The sequence below is a fragment of the Tachypleus tridentatus genome, chromosome 13 (genome assembly GCF_004210375.1).
Source record: "Tachypleus tridentatus isolate NWPU-2018 chromosome 13, ASM421037v1, whole genome shotgun sequence".
Lineage (NCBI taxonomy): Eukaryota > Metazoa > Arthropoda > Merostomata > Xiphosura > Limulidae > Tachypleus > Tachypleus tridentatus.
The window spans coordinates 151,192,921-151,213,340 of record NC_134837.1 but is presented as its reverse complement, the minus strand read 5'-3'; the positions used below and the strand labels follow the sequence as shown (position 1 = coordinate 151,213,340).

Genomic DNA, 20,420 nt, shown 5'->3' with positions numbered 1-20,420 from the left:
GATCAAGTACTTGTTTAATGTTTTTTAAACATGCGGTAATAACTATTATAACCTTTTTATTTTGTTAACTCTGTATTTTGAAACGATCATAAGTTTAATAACGTTTATAATAAACGTCATGTACTTAATGTTGATAAAAAATACTTAACCGCTAATGAGATTTAATAGTTTTTATTCTTAGCAAAGTGATATGCCAGTTTCTTTGGGGCACTGTAACGTCTATTGGTTATTAATAAATCTCAGAAAGAAGAGTCTCCTAACATTACTTAAAATTATGGGCAATTTCCTGTGCATTGTGATGAAGTACGATCTCATAAAATATTATTTTAAACTACTTTTCATGGTAAGCCTTAGAAAAAGTAGAAGGAAATTGAATCATTTGACAAATACACTTATTCAAATTCAGTGTAATGATATTAGCTTTGCTCAGAATGAAACAAGTCGAAATTTCATAACGTTCACGCCAATGAATAGTAAAGACCAAATTGATCCAGTGAATCAGTTTAACCGTTTCATTAAGACACCAGTGCTGCCATTAGAATAATTACCATCCTAAAGTATAATACGTCTGTAAAAATGCTAAATTTAATAAAGTACTCCACAATGTTTTAAGGAGTATTAAATAAGCGATTCGCTAAACCGAAATATGCTACAAAACAACTATGCGTACAAAGTTTAAAATAAAACATCACAGACTGAAAAAAAAATTAACAGGTTTGGTATTGTAATGAACTAAGGCTTAATAAAATATTATTCATCATAAATCTTTTATCAGATTACTACAGAAATACAAAAAAGTTGTTAAAATTATTTATAGAAACAATTTTGTAAAATTTCATTGAACTTAAAATGCCATTCATAAGTATTTATACGTTATTGACTAAAGGGTTAGAGATCACCAAGATATGGCCCAAAATGTGGGAAAAGCAAAATTAGATTCCTGTTTGAACTAAGGTTAAGAAATTTATCTATTTCTATAAATAGTAAAATGTTTTACGAGATGGTTTATCATGTTTGTTATCCACTTTAGACATAATATCATATGAAAGCTGCTTACAACATAGCACTTCGTTTTCATGTATTATTGAAGAATAATCAAAAACAAATACACACTGGATTATAATTTCAAATCACTGATAAACATTTCCGACAAATATACAAATAGTTTATCACAAATAAATTTGGAGAATTAGCTACAAATTTCTAAACAAAACTATTTTTATCCATACTATAAGTTTTAATTAATCTACATTAATATTATTTTAAAAATCAACTAATATTATTAAATCACTTTAAGTAAACATATCGATTTCTATAAAATTTCTTCAGAATTATCAGAAAGTCATCAATTTATTTTTAAATTACTACTTGAAGATGTTAATGGATGTACAATGATCTCTTGATGACGAGAAACCCACTTGAAATAAAAATGTACCTCAAAACGGCTGGTATGGGTATTAACACTTTTATTGATAAGGAGAGAGCAACGTTTCGACATTCCTAAAGATGACGTAGGAAGGTCGAAACGTTGTTCTCTCCTTATCAATAAAAGTGTCAATTCCCATACCAGCCGTTCCGAGATACATTTGTACAATGATCTATATTTAACTTATTTCACACCAGAGTATACTTGTGGTCATATGAACATCTTTCAAAATGCTTTTATCTCCTATGTGTTGCTTATATTAAGTTCAACTAAGCTGGAAAGTTCTCAGCTCGTTACCCTCTCACGTGTATGAATAAATATTTTGACGTCACAATAATAAGTTAATTTTGAATGAGTTGCTAAACATGAAAGACAGCATCAGTTTACTGTTTATAGCATTTATTATCCAAAGGTAGATATTTTATTGATTACTGTTAGATAATACCTGCTTCTAAGTTCCCAACGTCATGAAGACCAGATGTTTGTTGATACCCTCCAATAAATATTTCCTTACTGCTCGTGTCAATCACCTTAGCAACGGTACCAGTGCACCTGAGTTTAAGGCCATCACCATGTAAATGTTTCTGTGTGAGTAAAAACCTCAGGCCTAATTGAGAAAACACACTGTTATCTTCCTGAAGAACATTTGGGTATTTGACGAGGTAGGAAATGTTGGCCTTTTAAGAAAAATAAAAATATTAAATCAATGATCCCCCAATATAGCTACTTATAAAGTATAAATACATTAATAAGGTTCGAATTCCGATTCTCAAAGAATTCACCTTCGCTGATAAATTGTCAGTTTCGATGAACCTTCTACTTTATTATCGTAATTCACAAAATTCTATAAATTTTATGAAAACTCGCAAAATAATTTAAAAAAATATTGCAAAATCAAGTATTACGTGTATAATAATTCGAGATTAAACATTTTTTATTAATATTTGAATGATATAAAATAAAAGAAACATATATGGGCAATGTAGATCTTTATACAGCAGGATTTTTTAATGTTATAGTAAATGTCGAATTTTTAAAACGCGAGTTCTACAAAGCCCAAATTATGCAAGACAGAAAATAACCAAATGTTCTGAAAGAAGAGCTTTTCAAAAAATATGAACGTAGAAAGAAAAAGAAAATAAACAAGTAACATAGCTATAAACAGACATTTATAGATAAGCAAAAAAACCTGAAATTATGTAGATAAGCATCAACGATTTCCGGAAAGAGAATAAAAAAACACAAAAAATATATAAATATCGTTTGTTTTTTAATTTCGTGCAAAGCTACTCGAGGGCTATCTGCGCTAGCCGTCCCTAATTTAGCAGTGTAAGACTAGAGGGATGACAGTTGGTCATCACAACCCATCGTCAACTCTTGAGCTACTCTTTTACCAACGAATGGTGGGATTGACCGTCACATTAGAACGCCCCATCTGCTGAAAGGGCAAGCATGTTTGGTATGTGTGGGATTCGAACCAGCGACCCTGGGATTACGACTCGAACGCCTTAACACGCTTGGCCATGCCGGCCCTATAAATATAGAGGACAGATAGCAGAATATTTCAAAATACAATAACTTTCTAAATAAAGATAAACTGAGAAAAATAAAAGTTGAAAGAATAGTAGCCATACTTTAGCCATAAATGGCAATCAGTTTAACTTGTTTGCATTCTATTAGGAAATATATTCTGAAAATGAGATTTGGTGTGGCTTTAGCACATTTATATTTTCCTTAAAAATCGCATCATAAAGTAGTAATAATTCAGGTTTTAATCCGTATAATTGCATGAATTAAATTTGTAAAACTAAAAAAATAAAGTTTAAAGCAGCTTATTACAGATTTTACGGCATTGTCTTTATAATGGAGGTTACATATCGGTGTATGCAACTATAAAAGAGAAATCTTTTGATGATCGATCATCTTATCATTTCTAGGATCTATTAATGGACACACCTTGACATAAATATTGCAATTATTAACTAACACTTTATTCAATATTTGAATAGTTTGGGGAAATACCATGATTAATGTTTATATTGTACGGAAAACAAAGTTGGTTCTACCATATTCTAGTAAAATATTTACACCTAGAGAGAAATTAAAATATTATTTGTATTTTTGCGTTAATGTAGCCGGAATACAGTCTTAAATGTAACTCCTCAAAATATTCCTGCGTTATACTTTTTAACGCATAATCTCAAGTAAAAAATAAGGATATTTCCTAGGAAAAATATTCATGTCAAAATTATGAAGTTTTACTGGATGAATTAGTAACGTTGGGTGACAAGGTTTTTTTTTGGGAAATATAGAGGTTGTGTACGTTATGTTAAAACGACTTTGGAGCCTCGTTACGTTCAATTATGTTCTGTCTGACGGCTGTGCATCTTGAAAATAGTCTTAAAAGACAATATCTTTTACATAAGAGTGTCATGCTTTATGCAGCATCCTTCATCCCAGTTTGCTCTCCATAAGTGATCTAGCATTCGAGGATGAAAAAATACCAACAACCGTTTTAATAGTCCAATCGCACAGATATCTGCAGACGAGTTGGTTGATATTAGTTCATGGTTGATTAAATATGTTGTGGTAGCAACTTGTCTACACACATTTTGCATCGATTTTTCTATACGGAGATCCTGTTATGTACTGTTGCTTCGGGTAATTACACAGCCTTTACTCATCTTACTGTTCGTGAGATTTCACTTTTATAAGATGCCAATTTTTTTTTACCCTAGTACGAATATAACTTGTTGTGGGTCTCTTTCTGGATGGTTCTGATACCTCAAAATGATCATATTCCTTTAGTTTCAAAGCTATTATGTATAATAATTATGTCTGTCTTGGAAATCTGAAACTCCCGATCTGAACACATTTAAATGGTCTGAGTATACGAATATTTTGCGTCGAAAAGGGCTGTTACATACCTTTAGAAAAGTGGTCAAATTTCGGTGGCATTATACTACCTACGTAATGTCAAGCGATGTCAAAATGAAGTTATGACACATTTTGTTTCATTGCGACTATATATCAGCAGTGCTTGTCACGTGAAATATTGATTTTTAAAATGAAAATCGTTTTAATATAAGGTTCTCGACTTCTGTAGTCTATTCTACTGAAAGTAACTTACGCAGTATGACTGTTATAAATAATTTCCACATGTGAGTCTGTTTTTCCTGTTTAGTTGAAGCAGCAAGAATTATAGGAACCTTATTGTGAATGTATTTTTCATACCTCGGATGAACTGACATAGTTTCTTTGCAAACATCAAACCATAAAAAAGGGAAAGTTCAAAATTCCCAATATTATCTGAATAAAGTGGATTTATGAGTTTCTAATATATTTTATACGGACTCAGGTTCATGTGAGCTTATGATATTCTATCCTTTTCTACGTTTCAATTCATTATACTGGGGTTTAACATAATTTGCGAAACTAGCACCTTTAATAAAATCCAAATAAGTAGGATAAATAATATCTTTTACCTCTTTTCCATTGATAGACCATGAAAGTCTGAGAGACTTCGTAAACCGCGAAGAAGAACAATTCAAATCTACAACGTTCCCTACAGCGTAGTTCTCTTTATCTCCAGTAATTTGCGGTGCAATATCTTGGACAACGACGTTTGATGCTAAAGATAAAGGAAAAAATTATATTTGCTGAGAAAAAACAACTACTTTAGGAAATAGGTGTAGGAGTCAAACCTGGACTGCAACTACTAACCAATAAACTAAAACTTTTACATAATATGTTTCATGGAATCGCATTGCAATAACCAAAGAAGCATTACTGTTATTATGCTATTAAACATAAAGCTGCACGATGATCTATCTTTGACGTATCCATTACAGGATTCAAACTTTTTAATTGTAGCGTTACAAGCCCTTATTTTATCGTTGAGCTGCAGAGAACCAAGGGAACTTTATAAGCAAGTGTAGCAGCTATAGATAAGATACATAGTTAAAAGTCAAAGTTATATATATATATATATGTATTTGTGTAGCTATATTTCATTTCTTGGTGAAGAAAAAAAGATCTCAGCCATAAAACAAAAGTTTAACACCGGAGCACAAACTATAAGGTGAGGAGGCATTACGTAATGTGCCCTGTTTGTTTGATACCTCAAACAAATTTTGAACGAAATACCCTCAACCCGATTTAACCTCAATTTCATGTGACTCGCATGCTTCATTGAAAACAGCAATAGGGAAAGGAGCAGATGTGGGTGTTCAAGTCCACAAAGATCCTCATCTTTACTACCTTTTGCTGTCTGAAACCAGAAGTGGGAAGGTTTTCGCTCACTTGTTACAGCAAGAAAAAAAAGAAATATAATAACTAAATATTATACAACAATAGAAGAGACAGCAAAACCACACTATAGCAAGGTCTTATATAGTCCATCTATATAAGATATAAAAATGTCCAAGTAAGTAACATTGATTATTTCCATTCCCATCAATAGGTTTTAGAAAATAATTTTTAATGTTCACAATATAATTCTAATTATGTCAGTATTTTAATATATAAGCAAATACTTTTTAAAATTTAAATAGAGATCTATACATAACTGATGGCACACTGACTGCTGACAACCACAGGAAGATTTTGACCTGTAACGACATTTCGTCAAGAGCATGACTCATCGAGCGGGGTTTTCTTACAGCAGGACAGTAATTTTAAGCACACTGCAAATGTTGTAAAACGATATATTGACGGTGATGTAACATACAGGACACCATGGCTTGAATTACGAAAGGCCCTGATATGAAATGTTTTTAGAATGTATAGGCTTACGTAAGAATCAATAAGTTCAACAGGTGATCAACATCTCTGAATTGTAGGAAGCAGTAAAAGACATATGGACATTATTTCGTATTATACATTAAGAAACTGTACAACAGTACAAAAACAAGGTATAACGTTTTGTGTAAAGCAAAAGATGTACAAAATACTAGTGTATTTACAACTTATTTCTTTTCTTGTATGTACTTCTTGTCTTTTCTTGTACTTCTGAATATATATTATGTGCTTATTTTCATAATTATATCCAGTACTTTATATTACACAATACCATTTTCAAATATTTGTGTACTAATGTGTTTTAGAGATTTTTAACAAACTGCTACTTTATAACTTAACATTTAAAAGTAGAAATGCACTTCAAGTTCTATTTGCTCGTTTAAAAAGAAAACGAATTCTTATGGAAGCAAAAATGAAACAACCCTTGAACCATTTCGATTCATATGTGACTACACTTTACCTAGTTGATTAGAAAGCTTGAAATATATAGGTTAATAGTCTTAGAACTAAACTATAAGACAACATATGAAAAACACTGAAGTAAATAATATAAAGTTTCATACATACACTGCTGGCCAAAATATTAAGGCGTATTAACAAACAAAAAATATGCATTTTTAGTTGTTAAACTCAATCTTATTTGAGTAGAACTTTGAAAAATGAAAACAAGAAAAGGGAAAAATAAAAAAAAAAATTTAGCATTTAATAGGGAAAATTTGAACACTATGAAATTAGCCTAAATACTAGCTGGTCAAAAGTTTAAGACCATACTAAAACGAAGCATTAATCGGTAAACACGTAACAAAATTTAGTCATTTGTGTTCAAGCATTAGCGTTGTCAACATCACCCACTGACATCTCCTGTGTTACATTGGGTAAACACATGATAAATGCTAAAAAATTCACAGTGTTTGAACGTGGCAGAATTGTCGAGCTGCAAAAGCAAGATCTCTCTCCACGTTCCATCACTTTGACGTAGTAAAACTGCTGTTGCAAATATCTTAAAATTCCTTGAGGGATACGGGAACAAGAAGTTCAAGTGACAAGCTCAAGAAAATTTCGCCGGCGTTAAGCAGGAGGATTCGACGGGTTGTCCGGCAAGACACCAGCCAATCAGGTTAAGGCATATACGGACGAAGAATACAGCTCAAGAACAATAAGAGAAAGGCTTTAAAAACCGTAATTGTCTTCAAAGGCCACGCCTTCCTCCACACCACGAAACAGCTCGGTTAAACTTTTCTGAGAAGCAGCAAACATGGGACGTAGAAAAGTGGAAAAAGGTTCTATTCTCTGATGAGAAAAAATTTAACTTGGATAGTCCAGATGGCTACCAACGTTACTGGCATGATAAGGAGATCCCACCAGAGACATTTTCTACACGACACAGTGGAGGAGGTTCCATCATGATCTGGGGTGCTTTCTCCTTCCATGGAACAATGGAGCTTCAGGTTATACAGGGGCGTCAAACAGCAGCTGGCTACATTAGCATGTTGGAGAGAGCATCCTTATTGACTGAAGGCCCTCGCTTGTGTGGAAATGACTGGATCTTTCAGCAGGACAACGCTGCAATCCACAATGCCCGCAGGACAAAGGACTTTTTCATGGCAAATAACGCGATTGTTTTGGACCAGTGGTTCTTAACCTGAGTTCAGTCGAACCCCAGGGGTTTGGTGAGTCAGTCTCAGGAGTTCGACGGAGGTCAAGACATGTGTGTGTGTGTCCGTTCCACTTGGCCATCATTGGCTGCGGCTAATCACGTCACATCACTTGGCTTTAATATCTGTGCGCAGGGAACTTCGTGTGCTTAGCAGTCGACTTGTGACTGTTGTAATCATGCGTAATTTAAGATTTTTTTTCTAATCTTTCAATCCCTTCATACTAACTATGTCGAGCAAAAACAGAAAGTGATCGGACGAATACGTTCAATATGGATTCATGTGTATAACGTAACATGATGGGAGTCAGCGTCCTCAATGCATGATTTGCAATGCCAAGTTGAGCAATTCTAGTCTAGTACCGGCAAAACTAAGAAAACACTCCCTAAAGCTGCATGGAGATGGGAAATACAAGAATACAACGCTTGCTGAATTCAAAGTAAAGAGAGCCAGGTTCGATGAAAAGGTTACTTTGCTTATTCTCGGCTTTGTACCCATCGACAAACCGATCCTCACAGCATCGTACGAAGTTGTGTACTTGATTGCAAAGCAGAGCAAACCACACAACATTGGTGAAGCACTCGTAAAACCAGCTGCGTTGAAGATGACGAATATAATTTTGGGAAAAGCTGCTGAAAGTAAGTTATCTCAAATTTCTCTTTCAAATGATACCATCAATAGATGACATGAGCAATGACATCTTGGCTCAAGTAGTTGCAGATCTGATTTCAAGTGCAGCAAAATTCAGCCTTCAACTCGACGAGACCACCGACGTTTCCAATCTAAGCCAGCTTGTTGTATTCGTGCGCTATGTGAAGAACGACGAGATAAAAGAAGATTTTTTTATTTTCTAAGCCTCTTACAACAACAACTAAGGTAGCGGACGTGAAGAAACGTGTATATGACTTCTTCAGAGACAACAATCTTTCGTGGGATATGGTTTCTGCAGTTTGTTCGGACGAAGCTCCAGTCATGCTGGGACGAAACTCTGGTTTTGGTGCGCTGGTGAAAGCCGATGCACCACACATCATTGTAACGCACTGTGTTCTGCACAGGCATGTGTTGGCAATAAAAACTTTGTCTTCTAAACTGGCAGAAGTATTAAAAATTGTAGTGGAATGTGTAAACTTTGTGCAAAATAGTGCCCTGAAGCACCACATCTTCAAAGAGCTGTGTAATGAAATGGGCTATTAATTCGAGGTACTTCTATACCATTCTAACGTTTGGTGGTTATCCCGGGAAAGGTGCTGAATCGTGTTTTTGCCATACGTGTAGAATTAGTTTTGTTTTTGCGAGAGCAGCAACATTGTCATACAGATTGCTTTGAAAAATCTGAGTTCATTCTCATTTTGGCGTGCATGGCCGATATCTTCAATGCTCTGAATTATCTCAACCAACAGATGCAGGACGGTAGAGTCAACATCATCGAAGCGGAAGAAAACCTGAAGCTTTTTTAAAAAAGCTACCGTTATGGAAACGACGAACAGAGAATAATAACTTCGCAAACTTTCCCCTGCTGCACGACTGTGTAAGTAAGATCGAAGATGTGTCTGAAATCGGAGACATTTCTGTACACGGGGAACTAAAGCAAGCAATTGCCATGCGCTTAGATGAGCTCGCAAAGTCTCTTGACGGATACTTTTCCACCAGAGAGTCATATCCAGCATGGGTGACACAGCCATTGAACTTCAGCAGAGCCAGGTTAAACAGCAACTTTTCAGAACAACAACGCTCTCAACGTTTTGATGTCACCAAATCATAGCGTACGCTCTTATTGCTAAGAAAGCCCTTGAGATACTCATACCGTTTGTTACAACGTATCTTTGCGAGTAATCCTTTTCGAGGATGGTAGACATAAAAACGAGGATGAGGAACATACTTTTTTACGAAAATGATGCTATAGTGGCAATTGCCAAGGTGAAGCCGCGCATTTCTGAACTTGTCTCTGAAAGGCAACAGCAAAAGTTACATTGCTTTGCAGTAAATATTCATTGAGTTATGTTTTTGTTTTTGTGTGAAATTCATGTTTTATTGGTTTTGTTCTTTGAGTACAGTGATATTGTGTGCAACTGATGCATGGTTCATTTTGTGCACTAATAAAATATCTACTTATGTTTTGAATTTGAAAAAAATCATATTTTATTTTTCCAATTACGAAGGGTTCAGTGAATGCAAGTACGAAACTTCAGGGGGTCAATACCTCCAACAAGGTTAAGAACCACTGTTTTGGACCATCCAGCGTGTTCGCCCGAACTGAACCCCATTGAAAATGTTTGGGGGTCGATGGAAAGGGAGGCTATAAAATGGACGTCAATTTCAAACAGTGCATGATCTTCGTGAAGCCTTCTTCACCACTTGGAATAACATTCCAGCCAGCCTTCTGCAAACGCTTATATCAACCACGCCAAAGCGAATGTATGAAGTTATTTGCAATGACGGCCGTGCAAATCACTACTGAGACCTCTTGTTGGGTCTCAACAAGAGACCTATTCTCTCTTGTTTAGGACTTCTTTTTGGTATCGTTTTAAACTTTTGATCAGCTAGTATTTAGGCTAATTTCATAGTGTTCACATTTTCCCTATTAAATGCTAAAAAAGTTTTTATTTTTATTTTCCCTTTTCTTATTTTCATCTTTCAAAGCTCTATTCAAATAAGTGGTTGAGTTTAAGAACGCAAAATGCATATTTTTTCTTTACGTTCATTGGCCTTAAGATTTTGGCTAGCAGTGTATAAATATTTATTTTATTTGATATATCTTTGCTGTATCAAAATCATATATAAAAATCAACAAGACAAAATAATGGTTATCTTTTAATATTTGTGTGCTACGTGCATAGTTATATAAAGATATTTTGTGTAGACTTTATCACCGTTACTTTTAGTTTCATTTGAAACTGTTGATCGCATTACTCTAACTTCTATACAAATAATATTTTTTTTCCTACGTTGTTCCATTAGTGGTAAAAATATCTTAGCTAAAGGACTAGTCATAAACTGCTTTATATAAACTAAGAGCTGATTCGTCACTCAAGTCTTGTCAGCTGCATGTTTTTGCGACAGGTGATTCCTCGCGTTCTCGAACATTTTAAGATGTGAGTCACGCAAGCACTTATTTGGAAGAATGTAGAAAGGTTCTTGATAAAATGACTTACACTGAAAGTTGTCTGTTTTTATACTTTCTCCTATAATTAGTTCTTTGCTGTGAGTAGAGTACTCTTGCGTCACGGAAGCTGTGCAGCGCAGCCCCATAACACCATAACTGAAGTGGTTGTAGGTAACAATAAATGTTAGGCCTAGGGCAGTTGTTTTTAACCCATTAAGATATTCTTGAACAGGATAAGGAGTTATGTATGATGGCTTTGCCTGAAAACAACAACAAAAAACAAACAATTGCAAACATTTCAAGATCTGTAACTGTTTACTTTGTCCCATGCACTTTAAAATATTTAATTTACTTGAGTTTAAGTTCACAATCACAAAATAAATATTTCTTAGTGATATAATAATAACAATATAACAATAGGGGCTGAAACTGTCGAATTTAGTTTTCTTACAATCATTTCTGCTTGCACTGTTTGTCATTTTATGTGCATAATTAGTTGTAACATAAACCTAAACAGATTTTAACAGACAAAATAAGTACCCCTTGATAAACGTTTGAACGTTACACTTTTAAAGAAAGCTGACAAAAAAAACTTAATTAAAAGAAAAATAGTATGCTTAACTGTTTGTTTGTTTTTGTATTTCGCGCCAAGCAGCACGAGGGATATCTGCGCTAGCCGTCCACTAAAAAAATTCTGAGCTTCTTCTGTACTTATTTTAATTAATGATGTTCATATTTAAATCTTAGAATAATTAAAGCACCATATTGCGATCAAAGAATATTTACTGATTTCAAATGAACTGTTAACCCTGAATAACGACTCCAGTTCTTTTAAACAGTCCTTATTTTAATCGTGATATTTTGCTATTTACATGAGCGCCAGATGAGATTTAACTGCATTTTGTTGATCGCAGAGAATTAAGTCCAGAACTGTAAAAAACAACAATAAAAAATTTGCCGAAAGTGCTGTTATATCCTTACATACTTAAGTTCACTTTTTTATTGTATCCAATCTTATATTAAAACCTGTCTACGGACCATGAATGTTACAGCCATTATCCCACGTCTTGCTGAGGCCTACAATTGTTACTTACATCAAAAACAAACTTCCTTCATAAAGGCCCGGCATGACCAGGTGGTTCAGGCACTCGACTCGTAATCTGAGGGTTGCGGATTCGAATCCCCGTGACACCAAACATGCTCGCCCTTTCAGCCGTGGGAGTGTTATAATGTGACGGTCAATTCCACTATTCGTTGTTAAAAGAGTAGCCCAAGAGTTGACGATTGGTGGTGATGAACAGCTGCCTTCCCTCTAGTCTTACACTGCTAAATTAGGGACGGCTAGTGCAGACAGCCCTCGAGTAGGTTTTCGCGAAATTCAAAACAAACAAAACCAAACCTTTGAAAAAAATTCTCGAAGAAGTTCATAAAATAACAAAATATCTTAATTATTTTCCCCAGTTTTCTCTCTATATATATATATGATTTATTCACTTGATTCATTGATTCATTCTGTCGGAGTACAATATATTTTATTCAATATTCTTGCCAATATTTCTGGAACTTAGTGTTGATGAAACTTATAAATTCCAAAATGTCTGAAGTTTATCTTTCGTCATAGTGTTTCTTCTAACTTTTCAATTAGGTCCTATTTCCCCTGAAACGTCTGTTGCAACAGTCCTGGTTTATTCTCATTTTAATATTTTATATTGTTTCTAATTTAACGACATTTTTATTTTATTATTTTTACTAAAAAGTTAAAATAGTTTAGAAAGTCAAGATAAATCTTTATTTTTCCCTACAAATTTTTCTCAAACCCTACCTCTTTCCCGTTGATATACCACGTTAGATTAGAGACTGGTTTCGAAGGTTTTGAAAAACATGTGACATTCACAACTTCGCCAATCTGATAAACTGGTTGATTGCCTTCAATATCAGGAGGTTCTTGGGGCAAAGCTATGATGAGGAAGAAAACGTATTTCAGATTACTTTATATTCTTCTTAAATATATTTAAATACATATATACGTCTTTAATTTCAAATTATATTGAATAAATTAAAATCACTATATATTTAAAATATTTAGAAAATAATCAATTCCAAGTAATCAAAATTTATAAAGAACATTTGTTTTTAAAATAAAAGCAAGAAAATTAGTTTAAATCGTTATTGATGTTGCAGAATGGTTACAACAAAAACTTACAAGCCACAAATGGAAGTTATTTCAACTTGTTTTAGTGGTTAATCCCTCTTATGGATAGATATGTTGATTTGAGTCAAGTGTACTATATTTATCACTTAAGATATATCACACTTACTAGGCAGTTAAATGAACCTTACCATACATTTTCAATGTTTTATCCACCTGCACTGTTCTGTAAGATGGCGCTTCTGTAGACACTTCACATTCGTACAGACCTTCTGTACTGAGATCCGTATTGGTAAGAAAGACATGAGTTTGATTGGATCTTTCTAACTAAATTAAATAAAACACAAGACAATTAGGAGATCAAAAGAGAACAAAACGATAATTTTTAATTGACTAATTATATTTTTATTAAGACACCAAGATAAATATACAAAAACATGAAAGGAAAATCTAAAGTATATTCAACTATAAAACAAAAACAGCTGTACTGCATGAGTCATTAGCATTATTAATAATAACATGTAAAGATAGCTTACTGAATGAAAAAAATAATAGTAGTTTCTTTTTTTGAATTTCGCGCAAAGCTACACGAGGGCTATCTGCGCTAGCCGTCCCTAATTTAGCAGAGTAAGACTAGAGGGAAGGCAGCTAGTCATCACCACCCACCGCCAAATTTTGGGCTACTCTTTTAACAACGAATAGTAAGATTGACCGTAACATTACAACGCCCCACGGCTGAAAGAGCAAGCATGTTTGGTGCGACGGGGATTCGAATCCGCGACCTTCAGATTACGAGTCGAACGCCTTAACCCACCAGGCCATGCCGGGCCCTAATAACAGCAGTATAAAATGTGTTATCGTTTCTTATTAATCTGGAGTGAGTGAGATTCTGGAAACATTAAACAAAATATAGCCCTTATAATTAAAGAAAACTATACAAAATTTTATTCCTCTAAGAGGTGAAATATTAAATATCTGATAAGTTTTCAATTTATTTTTTATAGGAACAGGGTATTCTATTAAGAACTTTAATTTATTCTTTAGTAAAAACCTTTTATGTACTAGTTAAACTACGAATATATTTCTTGAGGGATAAAAAAAACCTTCAGATCTTCTGCCTCATCCTTTCTGTACAAGTCGTAGCCGAGTAGGTAGAACGCTCCAGTCGCAATCTGAGGGTTGCGGGTACGAATCTCCGTCACATCAAACATGCTCCCCATTTCAGTAGTGGGGCGTTAATATGTGAAGGTCAATCCCACTATTCGTTGGTAAAAAAGCAGCCCAAGAGTTGGCGGTGAGTGTTGATGACTAGCTGCCTTTCCTCTAGTTTTACACTGCTTAATTAGGAAGAGTTAGCGCAGATAGCCCTCGTATAGCTTTGCGCGAAATTAAAAAAATAAACAAATAATAAATAAATCATCAATGATACAACTATTACACCACCTAATACTCATACCTTAGGTAAATGTTATTTACATTAAGTACACAAAACATATTTGTCAGTAATGCATTTAAAATCAAATCAAATACACAAATAAATTATATGTTAAAGGATAACCAGAACTGATAGTATTATAACCATAATAAGGCAAAGATTTTTTGTTTGTCAAGTGATAAGAAATAAAATAAAAGGTTTAGCCTTTTAGTCTATTTTATACATAGTAAACTCACAGTTTTGTCTCAGTTATTAATTTGAAGTAACTCGAAGGATTTAAATGCTCCAAAAATATTTCTGAACAATGGTTACAATTGTTACAAACGACGACATTTTGACTCAAGTTGCAAACATTTTCAGAGAGCTGTTTATTGCATATTAGTTACAAATATATTACAGTGTTGTTAGAAGAATTGATAACCGTTTGTAAGTTAAAAACAGGTGCTTGGCAACTTGAAAGTAACCCAGGCAGACAAAAATCTTCTGTTCATTCTGATTCGAGTACCTGTTTGAAGACTGTATCAAATGTTCGCAACAACAACTGAGCGTCACATAAATGTATAGACGAATAGGAACAGATTTCACAAGGTCAGTTTTTATTTTAGTTGTTCAATAAGGTGAATTTTTCTTATAACAATGTACAAACCATCTTCTCTGTAATGATGTATCGTGCTTGAATCTGTAACCAAATACCATAAGAAATACGTACTTATTTGAAAAGACTCTCGTAAATACATCCAATTCCATTTTCATTGAAGAATGTGACACATGACTGACAGAGACAAGTATTGATCAACATACCAGTTTCTATATCCTATCGAATGGTACCATTAATTCAATACATTATAATTACCATATTCTGGCACAGTGCAAGATAATTTATTTCTCTCTAGATTTTCTTGCAGGAAAGAAATGTATTTGTTCATTTGTTATTTCAAGCTAGAAACACGCTTGTTGAACATTCCTGATGGTTGTTTTTCACGATTTTTTTTCAGATTGCTTTTTTAATCATCATAATGGTTCTTCCTTCTGTTGTGGTTTCTATTGGTTTAATCTTTTCCCTATTGATAAAAAAGTCACAAAGCTTATTCTTATACTAAATCTCTTCTTTGTGCCTATCTCTACCGGGCATTTTTGTAAAATTCATATTATTATTTATCCTGCTACTCTTTCAATTGTAACGTTAACCTGTTTCAGGAAGCTCTCCTCTGTTATTGCTGCTGGACTACACTTTATTTTTCATTGTCACTTCAAGTTCTTTTGTTCTATTTGCCACCACTTTTCTTTTCTTCTAGTTCTATGGGAAGGAATCTTACTTCATGCAGTCTTCGTTTTCGGTTCTTTAAGTGATATGATTTATTTTAAGGCGAAACTTACATAGCTGAGAAACATAATATAACCAACGTTTCTTCAACCTGAACCTGTTCTGGTATTTAATCCCATCTGGAGTTTTGTCACAGTTTTTCCCCTTTGTTGTTGTCCTTTATTACGGCTCCTTCAGTTCATTTCTACCTGCTCTACTATTTCATTTTTCTTTAAGTTTTAATCTATATTTAGCTTTTGTGCTAAAAGTGCAAAATGTATTTGATAACACTACATCTTGAGCTAGAAACCATCGGATCCCCAGTCTCTACATTAAACACCAGACCAAACTCGGATCAAAATACGGGTCACTTACAGTATTCGAGTAAAATTAACCGGAAATGAAGAATGATCAGATTGCAAGCAGAGTGACAATTATATATTTGAAAAATGTATTATCATTTCAGGCATGAAAAAGACTCATATAAAACCACAATGAATTAAGTTTAAAAGTAGTTTGAAGTTGACGTACTTTTCGTGTTTTTTCCGTGAAATAATTATTTTAAGTGGAAAGAGTTTTATTGTTTTAGGATAGAGATAAGACTTAATTTGTAAGAATAGAATCATTATATGTGATATATATTGGTACCAGGTAGTTCAAAACTCTTACAATGCTTCACTTAGTGAAGCTAAGGCTTAAACTTCTGCATTAACAAGTAAATAAATGTTTGACGAACCGCTCAGAGTTGAAGATAACCTAGGTTCCAAATAATTTTTGTTTAGTCTGCTAATAATTAAACTTGCAGTAATAAACAACTATATTTAAAAAAAATCTTTACTGTGACATAATGTTATTTCATTACATATATAGTTAGGTTGAATTGTATTTTATTAGGACCAGACGGTTTTCTTTTAAGTTGATTTATGATGGAAAGTTTCCAGTAGATCAAAATTAGATAATCTCTATTTCAGTTGTAATAAATCTATATTCACTGTTAAATAATGGTTTAAGCCATAATAGAATTTAAAGTTATTTTCAAAATTAGGGATATTTGCGACAGAAACAACAGCATATTAAATGAATTCTGCGATGTAAAACTCATATATAAATGTAAGCGTGTTCCACGGACAGGTAAAATCGATAGCGGACTATCTGTGCGCTTCCCACCACGCGTATCGAAACCTGGTTTCTAGCATTGTAAGTCCATAGACATACCGCTATGTCGCTATGAAATGTTTTTTTTTTGTGTAGAAATATTTGTTATCGAGGGGCCAGTTAGTTTTCCAGAAAACACACCTCTTGACGTTTGAGTTATTTAATTAACTTAAAAACATTCATCAAGATCGTATTGAGTGGTAAATAATTTTTAAGATATACCTTAACCTTTGATAACAAAAAGGCTTTCATAGTTTTTATGTTTTCATTCGGGGCAAACTGTGTGATAAATCATTTAAACGCTATATTTTGTATGTTGATATGTCAAATTCTTTGTCTCTGTAATACTCCTCGCTAGTACAGCGGTATGTCTCCGGATTTACAACGCTAAAATCAGGGGGTCGATTCCCCTCGGTGGGCTGAGTAGATAGCCCGATGTGGATTTGCTATAAGAAAAAACACCCGTCTCTGTAATTCCGTATACATTTCTTTTTTCGTTTGTTTTTTGAATTTCGCGCAAAGCTATACGAGAGCTATCTGCGCTAGCCGTCCCTAATTTAGCGATGTAAGACATCACCACCCACCGCCAACTCTTGAGCTACTCTTTTACCAACCAATAGTGGGATTGATCGTAATATTATAACGCCCCCACGGCTGAAAGGGCGAGCATCTTTGGTGTGACTGGGATTCGAACCCGCAACCCTCAGATTACGAGACGAGTGCCTTAGCCATCTGACCATGCGGGGCCGTACATTTCTTAGTAAGTTACTTAATTCTTGTAAATACGTGTCACAGATGAAATTCAGACATTTTCATTTAGTGAACAATGAGGCATAGTTTGCCGTATGGGTAAAATATGCATGTATTTCATGAATAATTCTGATGCTCATTTGTTGTTAAACAATATAGAGGCACAATTGCTTAGTTACTAACTTTTCAGATGTTATTCACTGTAATAAAGTACATAAACATAATTGTCCTCTTTAATACAAATTAGTACAGTGAAAACATGAAGATAATTGAAACTCATAATACTAAGTATAATGCAAGTAATTTGATAATCTGATTTTGCACTTAGTGATTACATGTCGTATATATATCAATTTATTTTTTGTACAATTTTCTTAGTTCTCCGATTAAGGGTATTCAGCTAGAAAATTTTAACTGTCTAGGAAAGATCGGATGTTTCTTTGTAATGTGTTTATCACCATAAACTTAAAACAGATGTGCTGTTTGTTTTTTTAATTTCGCGCAAAGCTATACGAGGGCTATCTGCGCTAGCTATCCTTAATTGACCAGTGTAAGACTAGAGGGAAGGCACCGCCGACTCTTGGGCTACTCTTTTACCAACGAATAGTGGGATGGACCGTCACTTTATAACGCTCCCACGGCTGAAAGGGCGAGCATGTTTGGTGCGACGGGGATTCAAACCCACGACCCTCAGATTAAGAGTCGAACGCCTTAACCCACCTGGCCATGTCTGGCCATAGATGTGTTGAAAACTTATGAACATTGCTTTTTTTGCACATACACATATCTTTTTATTTCAGTGTGTTAATATATACATAAGCTGTTTCTTTATATACTTGAAATAGCTTATGTTTCATTTCAGGTTTATAATCTAAGTAAATCCAAGTTGTAGAAACAAGAAAAAGAAGATAAGTTATCAAATATCCCAAAGTTATAAAACTTGTAAATTAGTTGAGAGATGTAAAATTCATATGGAATTTGTTATGCAAAATCACCGCTCAAAGCATTATATGTTCATGACTAGAACAACTGGGTGCAGACAAATTAAGTTTAGTAGCATAATTATTTGACAGGTTTCTATGTACATGGACATTTCCAGCTTTAAAATATTCTAGCTACAAATGGAGCCACTTTGAAAGTTTTGCTGTGTATGGTGTTAATTAATCATTAGTAACTCACAACTTTGTTATACATAATTGTTCCTTACTGAAATTCATTATAAAAATGTAGAGATTAGCTTAAATGTAACAATATATTATGCACCATTTATGCGTCAATTTCAAACAGAGACCATTAGTTGGTCTACTTAACATGTGATGCGAATGTCGATTTTTTCTGGCTATTGATGTCTTAAGACAGAACTGAATTTGATGTGTGCAGAAAAAAAGTCGGACTTAAGACGAAGTACACTTTAGTATCATTAACACTATACACATGTCTTCGTATATTCGTAGGGCTGTCATATAACTTGATGTTGTACTGCATTTTTCGAAATAATACATTATTGCCTTAAAATGTTTAGATGTTATACAGTAACTTCTGTTTGCCTGAATACGAAAATGAAATCCATTTTTCTCTATTAAGTACAGATTTTTGGCAAAACGTCATTTATACTTTAAGATAGGTGAATAATTTTCATTGAAATCGGGTTACGTTTTGTAACCACTGACTATGGATTTCCCTAGATCAATAGTGACGTGAGAGTGTTGTCAATTGTTTTAGATTTGTTTGTTTGTTTGGGAATTTCGCACAAAGCTACTCGAGGGCTATCTGTGCTAGCCGTCCCTAATTTAGCAGTGTAAGACTAGAGGGAAGGCAGCTAGTCATCACCACCCACCACCAACTCCTGGGCTACTCTTTTACCAACGAATAGTGGGATTGACCGTCACATTATACACCCCCACGGCTGGGAGGGCGAGCATGTTTAGCGCGACGCGGGCGCGTACCTGCGACCCTAGGATTACGAGTCGCACGCCTTACGCGCTAGGCCTATTGTTTTAGAATTCATGAGAAGCTCATGTATTACTAAAAAAATTTTCGTTGTTGTAAACGAAATAATAATTTGATCTAAGTAAGAGTTTTTTTTGTTCCCGATTTGTGATAGAAAAGAAATGAATATTACACTATGTAACACAAATTTTGTTCCTGGATAGTATGTGTTATTTCTTAATTGCTTATGTTGTGAAAGTACAGAAAATGGCTGTTATTCCCTCAAACTTTGCTTTTGTGACTCGGATAATGAAATTTAGAAATTAACTTATTTTCTATGGAAAAACGGGCAAATTTGCACATTTTCATTTACATAAGGTCTGAATAAAAGAACATGTGAATCAAGATTTACATGTATTTATACTAAAGTTATACAAAAGTGTTTAGAAGTGAGTAGTTTTTCGAGATTTACGACTGTAATGTAAATAACTTTCACGTATCAGCCCCCAAATATAGTCTCCCATCATGTTTTTGTTACACGCTCCCAGGTCACAAAGCAAAGTTTGACGAGAAAAATAGGTCTTTTGCATTTACTTTAGGCATAAGCAATTGGGAAATAACCCTTTCTGCCCAGGAACAAGAAAAAGTAAAAGTTTTGTTACATAATGTTAGTTTCAAAATATGAGGAGCGGAGTTACAGGAAATCCGTTATTAA

The 20,420-nt window shown here is 34.0% G+C and overlaps 1 protein-coding gene across 5 annotated transcripts in view; it reads right to left on the bottom strand.

Annotated features, from left to right (window-relative positions):
* Window positions 1–20,420, bottom strand: part of LOC143238933 (uncharacterized) — an 89,928-nt gene that overhangs the window by 26,214 nt on the left and 43,294 nt on the right. For all 5 annotated transcript variants that reach the window (XM_076479589.1, XM_076479586.1, XM_076479587.1 and 2 more), the window contains exons 3-7: window positions 13,325–13,460; window positions 12,807–12,940; window positions 11,034–11,244; window positions 4,912–5,057; window positions 1,872–2,103 (exon numbers count right to left, since the gene is read on the bottom strand). In XM_076479589.1, the coding sequence (XP_076335704.1) occupies window positions 1,872–2,103; window positions 4,912–5,057; window positions 11,034–11,244; window positions 12,807–12,940; window positions 13,325–13,460 (859 nt within the window). The remainder of the gene's footprint in view (window positions 1–1,871; window positions 2,104–4,911; window positions 5,058–11,033; window positions 11,245–12,806; window positions 12,941–13,324; window positions 13,461–20,420) is intronic.